The sequence below is a fragment of the Neodiprion virginianus genome, chromosome 4 (assembly GCF_021901495.1).
Source record: "Neodiprion virginianus isolate iyNeoVirg1 chromosome 4, iyNeoVirg1.1, whole genome shotgun sequence".
NCBI lineage: Eukaryota > Metazoa > Arthropoda > Insecta > Hymenoptera > Diprionidae > Neodiprion > Neodiprion virginianus.
In genome coordinates this window covers 23,927,600-23,950,185 of record NC_060880.1, presented here as the reverse complement: position 1 = coordinate 23,950,185, position 22,586 = coordinate 23,927,600, and the positions used below count along the sequence as shown (strand labels likewise).

The 22,586-nt window shown below is 36.4% G+C and overlaps 2 protein-coding genes across 4 annotated transcripts in view; both read left to right on the top strand.

Annotated features, from left to right (window-relative positions):
* On the top strand, window positions 1-5,933 carry LOC124302420 (solute carrier family 12 member 8). 3 transcript variants are annotated; one of them, XM_046758608.1, is made up of 11 exons: window positions 1-228; window positions 429-1,019; window positions 1,620-1,800; window positions 2,162-2,307; window positions 2,421-2,652; window positions 2,939-3,140; window positions 3,238-3,472; window positions 3,578-3,895; window positions 4,129-4,284; window positions 4,390-4,568; window positions 4,673-5,931. In XM_046758608.1, exons 2-11 carry the CDS (start codon window positions 834-836, stop codon window positions 4,830-4,832), a joined length of 1,995 nt encoding a protein of 664 aa, XP_046614564.1. In that variant the 5' UTR covers window positions 1-228; window positions 429-833; the 3' UTR covers window positions 4,833-5,931. The 3 variants fall into 3 exon arrangements, with proteins under 3 accessions (XP_046614564.1, XP_046614563.1, XP_046614565.1); XM_046758607.1 differs by having other exon boundaries at window positions 176-307; XM_046758609.1 differs by lacking the exons at window positions 1-228; window positions 4,390-4,568 and having other exon boundaries at window positions 238-1,019; window positions 4,673-5,933.
* A 6,768-nt stretch (window positions 5,934-12,701) lies between these two features.
* LOC124302372 (Down syndrome cell adhesion molecule-like protein Dscam2) overlaps window positions 12,702-22,586 on the top strand; it is a 192,071-nt gene continuing 182,186 nt past the window's right edge. Inside the window, exon 1 of the mRNA XM_046758499.1 lies at window positions 12,702-12,768. The gene's annotated coding sequence lies outside the window, so the exon portion shown is untranslated. The remainder of the gene's footprint in view (window positions 12,769-22,586) is intronic.

Here is a 22,586-nt window from a genome sequence, read left to right as displayed (position 1 = left end):
TAGAAAGGCCCTAAAAAAAATCAAAGGGCCTCAGATATATACCGGAGATGCTGTCGGCTTTCTTTACCTCATTACTTTAAATGCTTACCTTACTGATGTCTAAAAATCACCTTGTTTAATTTTCAGCACTACTAAACCAACTCGCGGACGACCAGCTGAAATCGCTCATTGCCTATGATGTCATCTAGTGCTATTGCTACGTCACAAAAATGGCTGTCCTCTCGAGTTGTCAGTTTTATGAATCACGCTGATATATTTACCGTTTATGAATGTTGAAATATTTTTGACAAATTATTTACAATGCTCAGTAGGTTATGTACTGGCTTGAAAAAAACATTATCGGTGATACTGCCCAACTTTGACAAGTAATCAATACTTTATTTCGTGTGTGTAATTTCTTTGACATCTTTTCTGTTTCTTCGCGTTAGGTGTCCATATGTATACACATCCGTATTTGTGAAGTGACTCATTGCTGCGATATACCTCTATCATTCGCAACACTTATTATCTTCCACTTCTTGCCACATAATCATGCAGAAGAGTTGCAAGTGCCGATGTTCTGTGAATGGATTACGGACATAACCTACATTCTGTGAAATACAGCTACTTTCTACTTTACGACAGATTGTTTAATATTTTCCTATTAATATTTTTATTAATATATTTCTATGAAAATTAATTAAATACACTTATAATTCTCTAAATTCATTGTAATATATTGTAAAGTTATTGATTATTTTGCGAAGCTGCAAAATACCTGAAAGCAATATTGACATAAACATATATTGCCACGGCGTTCAGTCATGAAATTTGATTAGACTTAAAAAGTTAATATGGAATCACAAGGAGGTAATGAAAACACTGCTGCAGTGCATGACCAAAATGTCGAGTGGTCAAGGTATGGACTTGGCAGTGGAGGAAATCGAAGAACCTTTAGAAGAGAAACTGGTGGTTACGAAGAATTTGGTCCTGAGATGTACCAGTCGACAGGAGCAAACGAGCTCTTTGCCCAAGAACATGTGAGCTATAAAGAAAGCTCGCTTGGACATTATTTCTATGATTTTTATTTATCTTATGTTTCTAGTTTCCTCACTGAGAATATTCACATCACCCTGCGACAAATGTTGACAAATAAAAAAGTAACGAATTAAAGGAATAGACGAGTTTCTTTTAATTAATACGTTACTTCTAAACAGAATAGTGCAATAGAGTTCAATGATTACAATTCTTTAAAAGTATTAGATTTTCAGTAGATTCATTCAAAGTTCCAATTCTTGACCTGAAGAACTTAAACATTTTCCCTTTTTGGTTGAATGAAATAGTATGAAATGATTTAATCTTGTGATAACTAGTATCTTTTACTACTATACTGTGCTTTACTCATTCCAAACTTTTATCCTCTATTGAACAACAAATGTTAAGAATTCAGTAGTAATCGTTGATTTTTGTGTAAATTTCACAGCAGTTTTAATTGTTTCTCAAAATTGTTTGGTCATCTTTCTGGGCCACAATTTTAAAGATTACTCAAAAAGTCTAACTCATTCAGGCATTTGAACAACCTTGTGCATTTTTGTTTCTCATTGGTCTAAGATTGTTTTTTTTTTTTTTTTTTCAATTAGAGTTCAGATCCATGGTGGAAATCGAACTTTTTCATATCGCAACCAGTTTTGTTTGGAACTTGGGACGGGGTCTTCACATCTTGTTTAATCAACATTTTTGGCGTCATTGTATTTTTGAGGTCTGGTTGGATTGTTGGACAAGCTGGCGTCTTAAATGCTGTACTGATAATTCTGTCAACCGGTGAGTGTTTATCAAATCAAATGATTCATTGTATCACATTATATATATCATACTTAGCCTTGTTTTTGAGGGTCTATCATCGCTGAAATATTCGATTCATTTTATTCTTACCTTCAATTTTCAAATTGTTTCCAGTTCTGTTGTTCACAAGTATTATGCATCATTGTGTCTCAAACAGGTCATAAGATCGTAATTTCGGAAAGAGTTTTACCTTTCTCTTTTCCAGTTGATTAGCTAAAAATAAAATTATTTCAAAATATTCTCAGCAATCTGTTATCGTTCAACTTTTATTCAACTATACGAACGTCTGATAACGAGGAGCTCTAAAAATAATAACTGGTTTTGATCTTATGCTTCACAGTTTGCGTTGCACTGGTATCCGTTCTTTCTGCCGTTGGGATTTGTGAACGATGTCGTGTAGAAAGCGGAGGTGTTTATTTCTTATTATCACATGTCCTTGGATCCCGATTTGGTGGGTCTATAGGACTACTTTACTGTTTTGGTCAAGTAAGTAGAATTTTTTTCATGGAGAAAATTTATCATTGGCATGTTTTCGAGAATTAATCGATTCCAAAATAATTCTCAATCACAAATGTTTTAATGTCTTTTCTATTGATCAGGCTGTTGGTTGCGCCCTAAATGTTTTGGGTTTTGGCGAATCCATGGCTGGTCTGGTGGGGTTGGAATCCACATGGGCCCAAAGAGGTTTTGCTAGCGCAGCTGTAATACTCTTGTCAGTAATTAACTTAGCCGGTGTTAAATGGGTCATCAAGTTACAGTTTATTTTATTGTTAATCCTACTATTGGCAGGGTTGGATTTTATGGTCGGCAGCTTTGTCCATGTAAACATTGGTGAGTGTCACAAAGTTTAATCGAATATGAAGCTCAAGATAGTAACCAGCATCAGTAGCAAAAGGTGATAACGTTTATTAAAACAAGGCAATGAAACACAGTTATCAGCATCTTGCTGAATCTCATGGAAATGTTTTGAGCTTATTCTTTCATAGAATCATCAGTATAAAACCGATATATTTACAAGTGGGTCAGTATATGTTGCTGCTGATACTGAACGATTGATGAGCTATTGACATTTAGCTGTGGTAATATGTTACATTTTTATATTAACTATTTGTTGCAGAGGCTGGTTTCGAAGGTTGGCTATCTGGAAATTTGAGAAACAACACTTTACCCGATTACCAAGATGGCTATAGTTGGTTCACAGTGTTCGGTGTTTTTTTTCCCACCGTTACTGGGGTACTTGCAGGAATAAATATGAGTGGTGATTTGAGACATCCGTCAACAGATATTCCAAATGGCACGTTATCAGCTCTAGGAACTGGGTGAGTAATGTCAATTCCATGAACTGCAACTGGGTTTACTTTGAAAAAGATCCATCACCAGACAACGGGCAAAACCAAAGGTATTTTTATTTTTCAGGACAATTCTCTACCTTTGCTTTTCATTATTTCTCGGAGCAACTTGCACCAGGGAAACTTTACGCAATGACTTCATGATAGCGTCGACTGTTTCTTTAATATCCGTTTTACTATTGGCTGGATTATACGTTTCGTCATTTAGTAGCTGCTTAGGTGCTATGTATGGCACTCCTAGAGTTCTACAATCCATTGCAAGTCAGAATGTAATACCAGGAATCAACTGCTTGCAAAGAGGAGTGAGTCCTTTGTACTGCTCATTAGCGGCTTACTAAGTCGATCAAAGAACAAAAAGATGAAGAATAAGTAGTAATGACAAACCATGTTGATGGATCACTTTACAGAAAGGTCCCAACAAAGTTCCCGTATACGCTATGGTGGTGGTCGCTGTTATCACATTGACATTCATAGTAACGGGGCAAATCAACACTCTGGCACCTATTGTGACTATGCCGTTTTTACTAACGTATGCATGTATGGATTACGCATATTTTGCACTGGCACAAACGTTTGACTTGCAACACATCAGAGAACAAAGATTTCGGAATCAAACGCCGACTTTTGATCGAGGCTACGGAGCTGCGGGTCAGAATGAATCAACGGAAATTGACAACGATTTGGATAGTCTGTTTCCTGAGAGAATCAGACATAAAACTTTAGCTGTGAGTTTATCTTACTTTGTGGTGTGGCATCTAGATTCGGAGCCTGATATTTTAGTTGGGCCACCTTTTTCTTTGTATGGGATTTTTCTACAACAATCATAAATTCAAGCAATTACATGAGCTATGAGGCGTTTTTTAAACGCAGCGAAATGAAGCGATACAATGAGGAAAAAATTGGTTGTATATCAGTATTCAAATAAATTTATGTCGATACCGTTTACAAATTTTTCCAGCGTAATTCAAGCATCTCAGAAAGCACAAGTCAGGTTTCTTCTCCAGCTGCTGATGAAAATGCGAGCGTTGTGAACACAGAAGAACGGCCTCATATACACAATAAGTTGGGAAATTGGTACAGTCCTCTATGCAATAGATGGGCTTCTTTAATCGGGGTTAGTAATTTTTAGAATCTTATAATAACTATTACAATTTATGTATATATAATATTTTTCCACCAAGCTTCAGTAACTTTACATCTACTTATTACCAAATTTTAGGCTCTGGTGAAGTTGCTGATCATGTTTTTGGTTCACTGGGGCTATGCGATAGCTAATATCATTGTTGTATTTCTTGTATGGAGTTACATTGGCCATGCTAATCCTGCAGTGAAACCGGGAATATCTGCTGAATTTAAATTTTTCAAATGGCTCAAAAATGCAATACTAAAATTGATGGGGTAAGCTTCGTTTGCTTTTGTTATTCGTTTTCTTTTCTGTGCTTTTTTTTTTTCATCACATGCTTACTTCCATATCATTCACTACTTTCCGATTCTGACTTCAGGAAACGAGTTTCGGATTACGAGCAAATTGTAGTAACACCAAATCATCCAGGTGTAGAAATATCTTCCTCTCAACTTAACGAAGAGAATGAAGATTTTGCCGGAAGACGAAGATATCATCAAACTTCAACCATAACCGGTCATTACGTGAACATGGATTGAGTAAATTTGGGAACTGAGACATCTACTTGAGCATCCAGTTATAGTGCTAAGTGTACTTGTACCGAAAATTAATTTTATTTAATTTCGGTGTGTCGTTATGCATTTATTTTTTTATTTCGACATATTATCAACATACTCATTTTTATACGTGATATACTCTGTTCGATAACGAACTAATATTATTTCAGCGAAATGAAAACGTTAATCGTTACCGGCGAGTCACTATAGCAGCTAAGTCATTGTCCTAAATGCTGAATAACGAATTAACTCTATTTGCTTATAGGTTGTTGAATGATAATGTTACCATACATTATGATGTGAAGTCATCGAATTATCGAATACGTAATTAATGTAACGTTTCAAGTGTGATTTTGATACAGGATATTTAACCTAATCGAAAGCAAGAAGATAAATCTATTCGGTGATAAGAATAGTCGTAATTTTTTTTTTTATACTATACTGCCAAAGCTATTTACAACGGACCCAACAAATCCAGTTTAATACAATTTGTCAATGTGATAGTTGCCTGAACAATTCGGAGCTTATTTTATCACTCGAATAACTGACTTCCGATCAGTATTTTGTAAATTTAGCTCACTTGGATTTTGGGAATTACTCAATGAGTCCAAAAATGCAAGTATATACAAGATTTCCATATATATAACGATATAGTTATACTGAACGCACAATGTTGTTGGTACAGATGGTCAACATACCATGGAAGCTTTTGCTTGTAATGCTTGATTTGTGACAGCGGCCAAATTTGTAAGATGAAATAGAAGTTTTTATTCGAAAACAAACGCGGCGTGCTAAGACAAAGTGGAAACGAATTATTCATATTAGTGGTTAAGTACTAGTGTATAATTATGAATGTATATTTTTTAAAATGTGGTTTGGGATATGAAAATTCTTAAAAACTGGAAGAAAATATACTGTAACAGATAAAGAATTAATATTTATACAACATAAGCTAATACCTATATTTACAATAACGTATGTATTACAGAGTAAGAATCCATCTTTATATAAACAAAAAATCATATATTTATACTAATGTACCTATGTATTTATTGCTCTGTAAATAAAACCTCTAACTTATTTCCATTTCCAAAATGATGCTTGTTCTCTACTCGCTATTTAGTGAATTGCAGAAAAGTTTATAGACTATTTGGTATTTTTCAAGGTTATTCAACTTTTTGAAAATATTACATGATTCTTCAAATATCACTCGGAATAATCAGCCCAAATCCGCTCTTAATTCTCAATAAACGCTAATGAGTGTAAAACGGCCAATAATTTGGAGTGTTTCGTGGTTTCACGTGGAGAGTAATCGTAGAAAATAAAATGAATTTACTGGGAGCAATTTCAAAGAGAAAAAAGATGTAGCAATAATGTTTTCTTTTAGAAATACAAAAAATGATGAGCACAATTACGCAAAATATATAGCATCGATAAACGAGTAATTAACCCGGACACTCGACGTGAGAAATTCATTGATATTATACACAAATTTCGTGTAAAATAAAAGGTCGATTCCAACGCAAAAATCCCCGTCCTTAAAAGGTTAAAAATGCCCCTAAAACGGTATACCATCATCAACTATTGCAATCTGTAATCCCAAATGCCCTCAAGACGTTGACCACATACTGTAACGAACATCTAACTTCTAGAGAGTCTCTTGTGACTTTGTATGGTCTTAGAGAAAACTTGGTACGACAAAAGAGGTGGAAGTAAGTAACATTAATGTCTCGAAATATCAGACAAAATGTCATTATTTTACAGTTTTAGAATGACCTTCGAATAGTTTGCTTTAGAAAAATATGGGTATGTTTGGTTCAGTGTGGTTTATTAAATTTCAGACAATCCTAATGTCGCAGAGTGAAGATTTTTCCTGAACATACAGGAAAATGTTACTAACTTCGATCACATAACGAAAGTAACTATCTGATAAAAAAAAAGAGATCGCAAGTCTGGGCATAAAGAATGTTTATGAGTGTAAAGTAATGCATTTTTAGATTCTGTGATGATGCAAACTTTCACTGTTGAAATCTGATTTAAAAATGGAGGTACAACTTCATCATTTTGTACGATATAACAGTAAGTATTGACAAGAGGCTGTTGAAAATTATCTACATATGTCATTCGAGGATTCATATTGTCATCATTCTCGTTTGCCTCAACAGTGTTGAAAATTATCATCAAGTATTTTATATATCCGTAATCCCTATAATGTCTATTCCGAAAATTTGTTTCTGTGCATTTTGAACGTTCTAATTACAAAACCGTTCCATAAATTGTTATTATCTCAGCTCATGTTATTTAAATTTATTCATATTATTATTATGGCGGTAATTAGTAAAAGAGCTCCGGGAGCTGTAAGTTATCGAAACCCCATCCTCGTTTTACGGTGCGTGGATATTTCTATCCTGGCACACTCAACAGGCATACAAATGCACGAGGACGAGGATGCGATATGTATGCATGTATGTAAGATGTATAATACCTACGTGAATGCGTACATCCCTGCCCGTATGGGAATGGACGAGATGAGCGAGCGACGGGAGGATTCATGCTCAGCAGTGAAATGTAAATTCACGATCTTCGCGCTCGCCGAGTGTCTATAAAGCGAAGAGTGCGCCAGCCGCCACTGGGGCGAAGAGATTCATGAATAATTTAATATTGTAAATTGCAACGGGCTTATGGACCTGTGGTGTGTATACGTATACGTACACTTAACGTGTCGGATTCTGAGCGATTCAGGGGCACGTGTATTTGACGCAAACACGAAATACGATGAGAACCGTTTGAGATATCGGTAAAATGGTGCGCCAACATATCGAGTGAGTCGGATATAACAGTGTCAGTACGCGCGTTACCGACGTATCAAGCGGTTCTCAACGAAATTCGCGTTCAGGCCAAATACACGTGCCCATGATCAGTCAGAATCCAACAAGTTAAGTGTACGTGACGTGAGCCGCATGCCTATACTTATGTGTGTGCTGTATGCATAGATGCATGTATACTAAATAATTTGTGTAGTACGTATGTATACATCTGTATAACCTAGTACTTGTATATATTTATAGATGATGCTGCATACGGGATACAAAATCCACCTTCGAGCGGGATCTCCGACCGTTCCGATATTTCGGGTTGGGTATATTGTATTCCGAAAAGTGAATACGTATATTTTGACATTTTTAGCATACCGTACATATATTTGTATGATGCGAAACCAGCGTGGTGTGAACCGATGCGGAGGATCATGCGAATAAAAAGCATTTCAGTTACACGCATACGCAAACAATGGGAAACATTTGTTTCGTAATGTCTGCAAGATGCAATAGTTTACTTGATTGAATATATACGTACCAGTTATGTGAAAACACTGTCCAAATTGCTGTACGATTTTTTGCTGAAAAACAAATATAATCTAGGTAAATGTATAGAAAATCAGAGAAAATTATTCTATTTATTATAAATTCCATATACCATGAGCGTCAACATATCACTATTTGGCAGGTCTGAAAAGGAAAAGGGCGAATCATTTTTTTGCATACTGTTTTTATAACAAATACATCGAAGCATATCTGCTGTCGTGACCAATTCAAATCTGTTGTCTTTTAGCTGCCGAAATGTTGATTTTGAATTTATCTAAGAAGAATACGTATAGCTTAATGTGTATAATAATAGTTGGTTTTTAACGTTTTTCAGGTGCAAAAATATTTTTGCAAAAATTTCAAGGCGTGAGCTTTCTGACCCCGCATTTCTTTTGAATAAAAATGAGGAAACACAGGTTTAGATCTACCTATATTTGAACGTATGAACAAAAAACTTGTTGCGACATTTATCTTTTAATAGATGGTAAAAGAAAAAAGATATAACAAATTCTGCTTGTTCTTTGAATCCTACTGACAAAGAAATTATTGGCTATGGTAATTTGAATGCGGCATCAACCAGTAAGCTGTGTTTATTCCCATAGGAAGACTTTTGTAAACAATTACAGATCAAAAGAAATAAAATCGAAGCAGCGGTTGAAGCGATGTTTTATACAACTGCCTCCGTTTTGACTGAAAGTATACGCATGTAACTCCGGGAGGGGAGGTCTCACAAATCCCAACTTTTACCTGATTATACTTCAAAAGACTAGGCAACTGCCGTAATAAAATTGCGTTATCGAGAAAATTCCCTCGAGACACCCTCAGTTCTTCAAAGACATTTCTTTTCCCGTCATACTTACACGAGGCTGTGAAGCGTTTTTTTTTTTTTTTTTGTTCTGTCAGAGAAGAACGCAAACAAATTGTAAAAATTTAATAAAGAAATGAACAGTTATTTAGAAACGTTTTTGTGGCTGGTGTCTGAATATTTATTATCTGCGATAATCTGTACTCTTCTTCAGCATTTTCTTATTTCAATTCAAATAGCACTTATTGTCAATGAAATGTTCTATTTCACTCGCACAAGTAAGTAATATAAGATTTCATACTTTCTAACAAATAATTTTAATTCCCACGACAAAAAGAGCGACACCACAAAATTTACGCAGCATCTGTAGAAAAATTCAGCAATCTCTATATAAATTTCACTCCCTAAGAAATCCATTTTCTAGACGGTGAAAGAGATGCTTTTCATTTCTATAATTTCTACAAAATAGTTGTACGACTTCTGTAGAGGGGTGTGAAAAAACAGTAGAGGTGATGACAGGCTGAAATTTGAAAAAAAATGCTCCACGAATATTTATGAATGTTTTGTTAGTCTACTTTATAAATGTGTTCCTTTGGCGAGGCAGCAGGGGGACAAATAAACAGAAAAACAATGTTGAAAAAAAGCACAGAAAGAAGAAGAGGGTAAAAGCTTGCAAGTGTTTCTTCGTAGGCAGATATCCCTTGAATAAATAAAAGCCTCGCGTATATAAGCCAAAACCAATGCGGATGAGGAACCGAGAAACCGGCTAAAGGGATGTTCGTGGGCATTTCGGAGTGGAGAATGAGGAAAGCAGCAAGCCCGAACGATAGAGTCGTACAAAAGAAAATGTTATTCTCTTTTATTACCCTCATTTCATCGATTTCTCTGCAAATAAGTGGATGACGGACTTACTGAGAAATCCATTATAAATCCTTAGATTACGTGCGCGTATAAGCCATACGTATTATAGATCCATCGAATTTCGGAAGATGCACTAAGGAGCGCTTAGTTTTTTATTTTTCTTCTTCCTCTATTTTTTTTCAATTTTTGCAACCTTGTTCGGAACTTGTGATTCTATCAACTTTCTACCCTACATTTTAGCAGTGATTCGTTAGGATTTTTTCAAATCCACGAGCCATTCGGTCCACATTTTAGCTAAACAAACGTGAGATTTACATACCGGCCCAAATATTTTGACGAAGTCTTTGTCCAGCTCTCCGTCTTTCCATGAAACTGCATGGCAACGCAACGCCTTGGTCGGAAATCTACTTCTCAAAGCTGATCATCGCAGCAGCTTGAGCTGGAAGATACACGCCTAACACACCCTTCGCACAAGCTCTACACTGTCCGTTGTTAGTTCAGCTTGACCGGCACCGAGGAACGGGCAAACAGTGGATGTAAACAATCTTGATCTGATTTGTCCCGACAATCAATAAAGCGCCGTTATCGCGCATAGCTATAAAGAATGTGGCATTTTTTTAAAATGGCCCTCAATGTTCGCTGTCGAAATCATTTACAGTTTACATATGTAGGGCGAGTAATCACGATGATGGTATTTTTTTCAAATTTCGTTTTTGTCTTTTCATTTTAGTTGAAAACAAGTTTTTAGTAATACATGGCAACTTTTTAGCCGTCACATGTCTGCCGTGTAAATAATTAATCGTATTATCTGACGTAAAATTTGGAAAGTGTCTAACAATGAAGCGCATGAATATTGCAAAGCTGGTTTAATGTCAGCTCTCTATTTACGGGTGCACTAACTGAATTAGAAACAGAAACGAATATCGGGATTCGTTTATTGACAGTCAATCGGCAATTTTACACGTCAATAATGCCACTTAAAAAATGCAGGGAAACCTTCCATTTGAATTAAAGTGAATTTTTAACCGAATCGATGATGAGGGGACCTATTTTGTGATGGCCAAATTTCGAGTATCTGAAGTCTCAGAGTTATGTGTATAATAGAAGTGACACGCAATGGTGTTGAAGGAATTTTGACACATCGATGGACGCTGTGCTTTCAAACGGAGCAGCTCGTTAGTCTCGACGACATGAATTGATTCGGGTTTTTAAACAGAGTCAAGCCAAGCATTTTCCGTGATCTCAGGATCGCAGCGCTTTAGCTGGTCGTGGATAATGTATAAAACATATTTTCACTTCCCATCGGAATCAATTTTCTAAAGGGGAGGAGCTTATTCTTATACATCGGCACAATAAGAGCTGACGTGAAAACAACCCTGCAGGAGAAAAATGTACGACGAATATTATATTTTCATCATTTTCGTACAACGTTTGTTGCACGATTGAAAAAATTAAAGGAAAAAGTTGTACGAGGGAAGAAATTTCGGGTTCTTTTTTGTTGTATCCAAATTGTACGTCATTGTGGATTCCGGGGGGTGCGAATATTTTCTTCGAGGGTGTTTGTACACACGTATATTTCAATGGGAAGCAAATTACGAATTCAACCTGAACCTTTTTTCCATCGACTACTGCACGAACGAAACTTCCCGGAGTCTGATCCCCTGTCGGTAATTAAATGGTAATCTGCGAGACCGTTGCGAGAGGAGGATGTTAAAATCGAGTCGGAAGTTTCGAGACGGACGATTATTGAGGCAATGATCGCAAGTTTGATCACCTAGCAGTGACATCCTCAGGCGTAATGCGATCCTTATGATCCAGGACGCGTCTTCATCGCTGTAACCCCAAATTATCTGGGTTCTAATAAGTTTCGGTCGATCCATCAAACGCCCATGAATTATTGATCAGTATTAAGCTCATTATGTTATTACACAGTTTTGCGTTGTTTAGTCACGATCGTAAAGCAGAGTACCTATTGCGTTTGTATTCTTGAAAAACGTCGTGTAGAAAAACATCCTTTTCGACTTCGAAACACGATTCGTCACTCACATTATCACTCACCGTTTTCTAGAATTTTTCAACACGTGTATTTGCGTGAAAATGGCTTCATGGACAATATCGAATTTTTGAAGACGCTATAATCAATTTTAGAGGATCTAAAATGTAGCGTGGGTTTAATTTTCATCGCGAAATGTAACACTATAGGGATAATTATTGGAAAGTCAGAAATACGAAGCGGCTACATCACTGTTTAATTCACTGATCAATTACCATCCGGCAGCCGATCGTTCATGTCTTCTCCTGGCGTTTTCCTTCTCAATCCCAGGTAAGTTCGTATGGCCAATTAACGATTATTTCATTTGAAAAATTGGTACGCCTTCAAAGAGTAAAAAATTCACGTTCATCGCAGTTCGCTTAATACAATCGGAACATTTCCATTAGCGTGGGATCATTTTTACTGTTGCGGTAAACAACTTTTACAACCAAGGGATGAAAAATCCCGATACTTTCCAATTTGTCGAATACTCAAATCGCTGTGACTTGTGCATGTCAATCCGAAAGATGTAGGTATTTATATTTCTTCTGTAGAGGGTGGAAAAATTGGCAGATTTAAGAAATTAATGAAATTTCTGGGGTGCTCGAGGGGTCCGGGCACTTGATACAGCCTTCGGTGTGACGCAATAGTGTTGGATAAGTTTAAATCGGGGTTAACGGCGGCGGGTCTTCAGCGGGAGAAGTTGGTCCACAAGTCCTGGTTGACAGCAGCGCGAGAGGGTGGCGTTTCGGTGGTGGGGGTGGCAGCCCTCGGTTCGAAAGTTCAGTTCGCGCTCAGCCTCCGACGTGCATCGACGGACGGACGTCCAGCCGGGAGGGTCGAGGGCTGTCTCTGAGGGTAAGCTTCTCGAAAATCATCCGCACCGAAGGAATGCCCCGCAGAAACATGCGTGGGAAGTTTTTCAACCCCCTCCTCCCTCCCCCTGCCCCTCCCCCCCCGCAGAAACGAGCGAATGGGAGCAGGAAACACCTCGAGTTTAATAGCCCCGGGAACCTAGACACCATGTGCGCGCCGCGTTTTAATTCGCTTTAAAAAACACTTCAGAGATATTATGGAACAACCCTGAACGTGTTTATAAGGATGCACGTGATGGACGTACGGTCGGCTCGAAAATGTGTCGAATGAAAAATATGACTAAACAAAGGTTCGAAAAGTGTAACTTATCCTCGCCGAGTTCAACCTAATCAAGAATAAAAAAGAAAAAAAAACAAATCCGTGCAGTGTGGAAAAAAAATGTTTAAACGACGAATTTCAACTGTAAACATCCCGTTAGTCACAATACAGAGAAATCACGTATTATTCTGCTATTTTTATTTTTTTTTTTAATTATTGTATGACTTTTTTGAACAATAGATTAATTTATTCACGAATTAAGACGTGGCAAATTACCATTTTTTAAGCACGTCAATTGGTTGAAAAATACGTTTTAGTTTACAGATAATAAACTTGTGATTTAGCAACGGGTCAATTATTGTTATCCAGAATCTAACTCGATTTACGGAAAATTCATCTGCAAATAAAATGAGTTATTGCTGGTCAGAATCAGTGAAAAATAATAAAATAATGGAATTTCTCTGACGATTGTTAAAATACGTTGGTGTTTTGGTGTTTACATTAGAAATTCAGGGTTCCAAATTTTGCATCTGTAAATGATTGACGCTTTGTAAATCTTTTCTTTATCACGTTTTTCTATCAAAAGCATTTATGACTGTACGTTCCGCATTCTCATTCTAAAGCTGTGCACTCTAACAACTCTCAGTGAATATTGCTCGGTCCTTGTTTGAAAATCGAGAATCATTGGACCTCGTTTATCGGGTCTTGGAAAAAATACCATGTTCAAATTAAGTCCTCTTCAATTCATTGCTTGCCCACTTTGTTTCGCGTTGAATGAAATTTTTTTCCCATGGCCGATAGGGGACAACACCACGAAACCCGCTGCACACCGGGGTAAAATTGACCTCACGTCGTCTTCACCATAAATTCCATATGAAAATTGTCCGAAATAATCTGATTTGATCTAAGATAAATAATGAAATATCGTAAAAATTGTTAAATCATTCTTTTGCCAAAAATTCAATTTCACTCACTCAAATAAATACCTTTTTTTCATTACGCAGTATCTCCTTTTTTTCTTAAACATCTGTATCTCAAGAGTTAATCCATCAACTCTCAGCTCAAAATGTTGAAAATTCACTGAGTTATGATTTTTTGACTAGAATCATTCATTTTCCGGTATTTTGTTGTTTTTGATTTTTGTTGCATATTCAAAATTTCATTTTGCTAAAGATAACTAATTCATCTTGAAGTATAATAGTTAAAGAGTATCCCAGAATATTGTCAAGTTATTCGAATCGATATCTCCGTTTCTTCGCAATGATCCTTGACGTGGGGTCTCCAGTGACCCCGGTGTGACACCATTGTTACGCACAGGTGTGCAGCATAAGTTGTACAAAAATCTTGCATCTAAGAAAGTGTTGCTCTTTGTAAAGTAACACCAAATGGTGTTGAATTCAACATTGAACAGTGTTATGTTACACGCCGAATATTTTTACAGTGTTGATGACGATACAAATTTTGCGTGAAAGTTCCTGAAGAATGAGAAAACGAATTTCCACAGCGTTTTTCGTGCTTATTTTTTCCGAATTTTGTGTCAATGATCACACTGCATGTGTCATTCTATGATTTACGGTTTGTACGACGGAAGCTTGATAAAAATTTATACCCATTTTCGACGATATGTAATAACGAGTTTTGCATCCAGATAAAAAATTTATGGTGATTCGAACCTGTTTGAGAATCTATTGGACCGAATAGAAGTGATTTCGATGGTCAGTAAATTTCAGAAAAATCGAATGAAATTTATTAGTTTGACAGAAATTTATTTTGAATTGTAAAAGCTGTTCCAATAAACTTCTTATTGAATCAAAGATTAATTTTGAAAAATGTTCTATTATACAGTATGAAAAAGTTTTCGTCACAATTCATAATTCCAATTTCACAGACTCTCTCGGAACGTTCGTTTCAATTTTAAAACTTTGTTATTTGGTTAGAGAATAATTTGTTAATTTCCAGACAATACGATGCTAATTTGTTCACCGTGATACGATTAGCTTTTATATTTGACATACAGACGTAGAAATTTTTACTGCAAATTATTTATTGGCTGATGAGATTTACAGCATCGGTGCAAATGATTACAGCATAATTTATAATCGATGAACTTAGCGAATGGTCGCAATTCGTGCAATATTCTTATTTCTGATTATTTCGATTTTGAGTCGAGCACAAATTTCTCCGCGACTCTAAGGCGTTACACCATAAATTCTGAATCTGCACGTGAAGAGTAATTGCCAGTCAAAAGTGATTGACGTTGAAATATCAGATCGAGAATAAATAAGACGTAACGATATTTAGAAACTGTAAAATTATGTTCACAATCTATCACGGTAATATACGATGAACCACGTTTAAACTTTCTGGCACTGCAATTGTATATGCATACTATACAAGCATTATAAACTGGCAAAGTGTAATAGGTGCGCAGGGAGGTGTATTAGCACTCATTTTGCCGCGACGCGCGCCTTTTAGGAGGCGTTAACTTTCCAGCTTATAAGTTGTTGAAACTGGGATAAAATTAGCCAACCGAACGTAAAAGAACAAAACTTAAACGAGATATTACAGCAATGATGCGGTGAGTGCGAATGAAATAACGTTTCCCAATATGGAATAACAATTATTCCGAGCAAATTCGAATAACGTATACCAACAATTTGAGAAAATTTTTTATAATTCCATCGTTCAAAGTTATTAAACTCTGGGTCTCTTCCTACATTGGTTCATTCTTAAATTGAGCCTGATCAATGTGATATAAAAAAAAGTTTTTTGGTTTATTATTAAAATTTGACAGTTTCTCGCGGAAGCATCATGAATTTGTTATCTAGCGTATTATTCTGGTGTAATGTGGAAAACCGTAATTTTCTACAACACTGTGTTCTGTAAACATTTTGCACGAGTTTATCCTTGTTTTTCTCGGAAACAAAAAAAAGTACTGCAAAAATGGTGTTCCCACGAAAATGAGCCATTGAACTCGCCTCCTTTTCAAGAGTTTTCAAGGTCGAAAGCGGCTCACCTCCCGATGCAAAGAGGCAGCACGAGTATATCTAACGTAAGCGTTGTAGCCAGTAGTAGAGACGCCGGTGCGGTCGTACGCAACGATAGTAAGTAGAGCAACGGCCGGCGTGTCTGGCGAGCTTTTGAATGAACCCGGCATTATTTGAATTCTGATGCGATATCGGAGTTACGAGGCGGTCGAGAGTTCAAAGTTTAGAGTCGGAAGAAAGTGAGTTGAACGGTGAAAGTTCGCAAGCATCTATATAAATGCAATAAGATTATCTTCATTTTCATCTAAGCAATGAAAGAAATTTCGAAATTTCTATTAGCATATACCAACTGTACGAAAAAAATCGAGTCAATTCATCTACGTGTCAGATGATTATTTTATTATTTTACGTATATGGATATTGAATATCTGAAATCGTTGGAAATCATCTCGAATTATTGAAATCACATGTTAATGTTGAGCAATTAATGCTTCGTAGCTTCCATTTGTTAATATTAATTTCAAGTGATTTTTATTGATTCCCGTTAAGGATTGATTTAACTGAAACAATAATATAATTCGAACAGGAAGAGTTGACTTTGCAATACCCAGTTTATTTAGTACTGACAACAGTAATCACACTGAATAATGACTCGTACTAAATTTTCGTGTCATTCCAACAACATTTAACTTATTATTGCAACGATGCCTGATATAATTTTTCAGTAACTATAAGAAAAATGAGTTTTTCTGAGCGCAAAATCAATGCTAATGAATTGTAATTATTAACTTGATTTACAAGTGAATGCCATGACCTCTCCTACATACATGTATGCATGTAATATACACACCTCGTATGTAATACCGCAGCGTATTTTATTATGTAAGTACAGTATTTACCGGCCTTTCCTGATTGTGAAATTCAAAACTGGGGCGGTTGGTTAACAATTGGACTGCCTTCTGAGTAATTCGATAACAGGCACTTATGACCACTGTCGTTTTACAGCTGTAACTCAATAACCGACAAACCGATGGTGGATTAAATTCTCTTCAAAAGCTCAAATCCTTCGTTATTATGAATCTAGTGAAATGTTGCTTGCCGCATCAGGCGTTTATTTGAATAAAGCAACCGTAGCATTTCAATTTACAATTAAATCGTGCGTCTGCATTATAATTCTAGCTTACTTACTGTTTGTAGTCTGGTTCCATATCGTCGGGTCCTCATGAGGATCAGACGTAAAGGTACAAGCGTGGAATTGCAAAATATAACTACTGCCAACCCTATTGTTTATCGTTTGAACTTTGGCTAATTAAAGCGCGGAAGAGTTTGCGGCACCATTACCTTGATTAATGCCATTACAATTAACGCGGTTAAAGGGCGCCGTTTTCTTCCGAGTCACTTCCGAGTTCGTATAATTTTTTATCTCATCATTATTGCTTAATTTTTACGTCCGCGTGAGCAGAGGTGGACCAAACACAGCAACGGCGCTTTAACTTCAATATGATTTTTTTCCCTTCAGTACATAAATTAATTTAATGCGCTTTCCGCCTAAGCGTCCTCAACTGCCCACGCAATTCATTAAAAAGCCCCTGTTTTTTCATTTTCCTCGACGAGTCTTTTTCTCCCCTTCGCGTCTTTGGGGTCGAGTCGTATATTTTCATTACTACAATCACCCGATTCTATACACGTTCTACGTTATTACGCGAAATCAGTCATTATTGTTCGTTTCTCATTTTTAACGAGCCCATTGATCACGAAATATTGTTTGAAAAATAATTATGTATCCACTCGCAAAGTTGAGCGCTACGCTAATATTTCGAACCAATTGGTTGTATTACACTAATTGATAGGTAATTATTTTTCTGACCAACAAAATTACTAAGCTTGATAATTATTTTATGACGAGCAGCATTGGTTCTCGAGTAACATTATTTGGTCAACAACTTATTGTCAATTCTGTTTCGAGACAGTTGTATCGTTCTTCGTTCGTCAAATTATTATATTCGTAAGTTACCAGAGTGTCTTTATAAATGTAAAATTGAAAATACTGAAGTTATAAACAAAAGCTTAGATATCGATGCTTCACTTCATATCGCTTTAAAATTGTTAAAAATCTATTAGATTCGTTCGATTTCACTCTACGAGAGTTCATTTGATTCAGAATACTGTTTTCTACAAATTCACAAGTATTTTTGTATAAATTTTTAAGAGACATTCGTTTACTCAGGGACATAATTATTTGATAAGTACCGAATGTGAGACCTTTCTTTCAAACGAATCTCGGCAACTTACGGTGCGCGAGAATTTAAAAATAACTTCTACTATTTTCGTATATTCAAAATTTCAATGAGATTTTGCCTTCACTCGTGATTCGTCGTTTTGTCAAATTACTTTTTCTCATCAAAACCGCGCTTACGGGTATAAAACTATAGAAATGTGCGGCATGCGTGCACGCATGTTATACGTTATTATCGTTATCTCCTCGTAAAAATAGTCGTAAATATTTTGAAAGCGGAGGGGATTGCTGTTCAGAGATACGTGATTGGCAGGAGGAACGATATTATATGTGAATCTACGTACATCATGTTTACGAATATTATACACCCCCCGAAGGAGCCACGAATCCATCAAAGCTTCAGGCTTTAAATCTCGTCCCCAGCCTCTGACAATGAGTCTTGATAAAGACGTAAACGCAAATTGTTATGCCCGCTCGTTACGGTCAGTCCTGATGCCTACTTCGACGTCGCGGGTCCTTAAATTGATGTTTCATTTATGGGATCCCGTCGCGACGTTATAGAAAGCACATTCTATACGCGCTGCGGATTGTCATAGAAATAATTAACTGTAACGACACGTCTAAATTTAGTTGTAGGACTTTATTATAATGCCATCCTAATTCGTTTCAGCAGTATTGAAATTTCTAAAGTAAAATTCAAATTGGCTTCCTGTCAAATTGGAAGGATTTTCAGTATGTTATTGTACATCTCTTCCCGATCGAAACTGTTCTCATTGACACAAGTCCCAAAAATCATTAGTTTCCGAGATATAAGCTTCGGAAGGGGGGTGTATGGATTTTTTGATATCTATTGATTACGCGAATTTCACGAATTACAAAGCTTCACGGAGGACTTGGAATCAAATATATCACTCAAAAACTTTTTATTAAATCATTGATTTATTATTCATCATTTATAATGATTTTAGTAAACATGGTTTTATTAACAACTGAGTATTCTGATGGAAAAAATTCCGTTTTTGATTTGTAGAGAAACAATTTACGATCAAAATAAGCTCAAGTTTATTAAAATTGTTCAACGATGCGAGTTTTTCATCCCAGAAACGATTTAATGCTGGGATATCTTCAAAGTCGTCAATAATTATGCTATTGTAGCTGAAATGTCTGGTTTTCTTCAAATTTATTCAGTTATGAGAGAATTTCGTTTCAATTAAATTCAACTCGATGAACTCCAGTTACACTTTCAAACTTTCGTTGTACGATATTTTTTCTCTCATACCTCTTTGATTAGACTGTACATTTGGTACATCCTCAAGTTTCAATGTTTGGCATAAACGTGTCACAGCAGTGGTTTTACTGAACTTTAGTTCGACTTCTAGACGGGTTACGGCGGTTTTGAAGTGCAGCCAACTGCTAATCGCAAGGCGAATAGGCGGACTGTAGCTGTCTCCATTTGTCCCAGAACTCCTAGCACAGCGACTGAGTTTAACATGAAGCAGGTACTGATGCCTGCACGACGGTATCATTGCAGCAGTCTGTCCGACTAGACGCACAACTAGCTAACTCTAATCTAAGGAGCATACAAGGAGTAATTGCGACGAAACTAACGATTGCGGATGGGGTTATAGGACCGTTGTACGATCTGTCAGGATTTCTGAAAATCTTTCTTTTCTTTTTAATTGGTCATACACGCAGAGTGAATTTCTAACGACTGCACGTTCCGTCGTCTGCTACAATTTATTGCGCACGCGCGCTACATTCTGAGAGTGGCTGCTTGCCAGGGTGACCAACCGTCATAAATGTAACCTCAAAAATTTTGACAATTGTTACTGGCAGTCGACTCAACACCGACAAATGTCAAAATTTTTGAGGTTACATTTATGACGGTTGGTCAACCTGGCAAGCAGCCACTCTCAGAATGTAGCGCGCGTGCGCAATAAATTGTAGCAGACGACGGAACGTGCGGTCGTTAGAAATTCATTTTGTAGATAGTTACAACATGTAATATAATGTTATTCGATGTAAGGACAGTCATACCTTCGATCAGAACTTCATTGACGATCAGTCGTTTTCATAGTTGTGGCTACGACGCAGTCCCTGAGTATTTATATTTTTTTGCCTTAACTGAAAAATATAATTCTGGGTTCGTAGTGAAAATTAGTTTTGCATAAGCTGTTCATGGAATAATCTTATGCTTTTTGATTAGGATCACTTGAAGAATATATTTTTTGGCAATTGTTGCGATAATTTGATGTTGAGGCCTTGTTCATTAAAAAAATGTAGGACACTAAACAAATAGAATTGTATTTACGATAACTATAAAATGTGGTATTAGGTTTCAGTTAATAGCTGAAATTACACTAAATGTATTGCTGCTTGTAACAATTTTTTTTCTGCAATTCCAACAACACTTAAAACGTTACATCGTAACGTTATCCATTTTAGTAGTTTTCCAGTAACTTTAGCGAATGAATTTTTTCTCACTGCGTCGAGCATTCTTTATGGTGGCTGGAAAATGGCTGCACCGTTAGCCGGGAAATAACCCGTCTCGTGGTTATAGCCTCGATGTTCAACAAACCGGGTATGCCTGTCCCCTAGTTGGATGTACACGTATACATATGCAAATGTAGGTGTATGTAACCAAAATTTCCGCGATCCTTGTAAATCCGTGCGTATGAGGCATTCCATCGCCAACTCGATGAACTTTATTCTTCGCATTTTGGCGATCTTGCTTAATAAAAGCTTACCAATTCTTTGAAAAGTCTATCTTCCAAAAATTCATTCTTCGTTTAATTATTCATAGTGCGTTTTACTTGCCAGTTTACGAAGTTGTGAAAGGGTAGAAGATCAGGGTTGGTCGGTTAATTTGCTGATATCGACAAATCAGATGAATCTGAATAAAATAATTAAGCCACTCGGGCTAACTAAGTGACTTTTTAATTATATTGCGAACAATCGAATAATCAGATTGAAATGTTCGAGATTTCCAACTGCTTGAGAAATGTTTATACATAAGAAAAAACAAAATTCGCGATGATCCTGTTACTTTAATATTTCTTCTAATAGGTTTTTCGAAGTTGATTAACCAAATGTTAATTTTCTATTTTTGGCATATTTATATTGATATATCTATTATTTTCAAAACGAATGGTTACTAGATTTTTATAGGATTTGAAACGATTCCGATAAATTGTTCGACCAAGCGTTGATTTGAACGATCTTGAATGATGATAATTAATTACTTCTGGTTCTTGAACAGAAAAGGCCGAACTTGAATTGCCCATCTCTACATGACACGGAATGCGCCATACATAGTTACATAGACAGAAGCAGGCCGACATCCGCTAGGCCGTAAGCCACCTTTCCTGACCTAACCCAACCCGTGTACGATGATATCTGACGGCATGCGACGAGAACTTGCCGTAACTGCAACGTCACGCACAAAACGGTTAAAATTTTATGTATACATTGTATCTACCTATAATAGACTGTTTCAAATTGGAAAAATACATTCTTTTCCAACTGGCAAAATGTCTAGACATTAGTTCTTGTACCGTAGATACAATCCTCTCGAAGGGTACAGGATTTTTTATCAAGTGTAAGAAGTCGGTTTTCTCATTTAAATAATTTGTAAAACAACATACTCGTGTCAATTTCAAACAATACGACACGATTATTTCGAAAAATCGGTCAAGAAACTGAAATAAGATTAATTTTTAATACGTTGATTCAAGGTATTTTGACCATGGTGTCACGTGACCAATTCAACATTATTCCCGAGAATCCTGATACTTTTTTCTCAACAATGAAACTCGGTATCAATTTCGAATATTTCGTAAAATCACCGTGCCATTGTCAGCAAGTGTGCTCTGGTCAGCTAGGATTGAATAAATGCTGTATAAATTTTTCATCAACTTATTTCGCTGCGAGACGGGTTCTGAGGTTAAGTATACTTTGCAAATTGTTCAAACATTAATTCGTACGATGATTCATCTGTCCTGTCTGACCAAAGGGCACTTTCGAACATCAGGACAACCACGTGAAAAAAAAAAAAAAAAAAACTTAACAAAAATGGGATATTCGATTCTCATCAATACTCTTGTAACTCGGTCACGTGACCCAGTGCTCAAAACAACTTAAACAAGAAAGAGTCACCTCTGACACTGAACTAAAAATCTCTTACTCTGGATTTTGAGTTCGAAAAAAAATACCCGTGGAGAACAGCTGTATAATTAAAAAAAAAAAAATCTTTTCCCAATTTGAAGCAGTCTCATACCGCAAATGGAAGGTGCCGCAGAATTGAAACCGCGTTTCGTCGG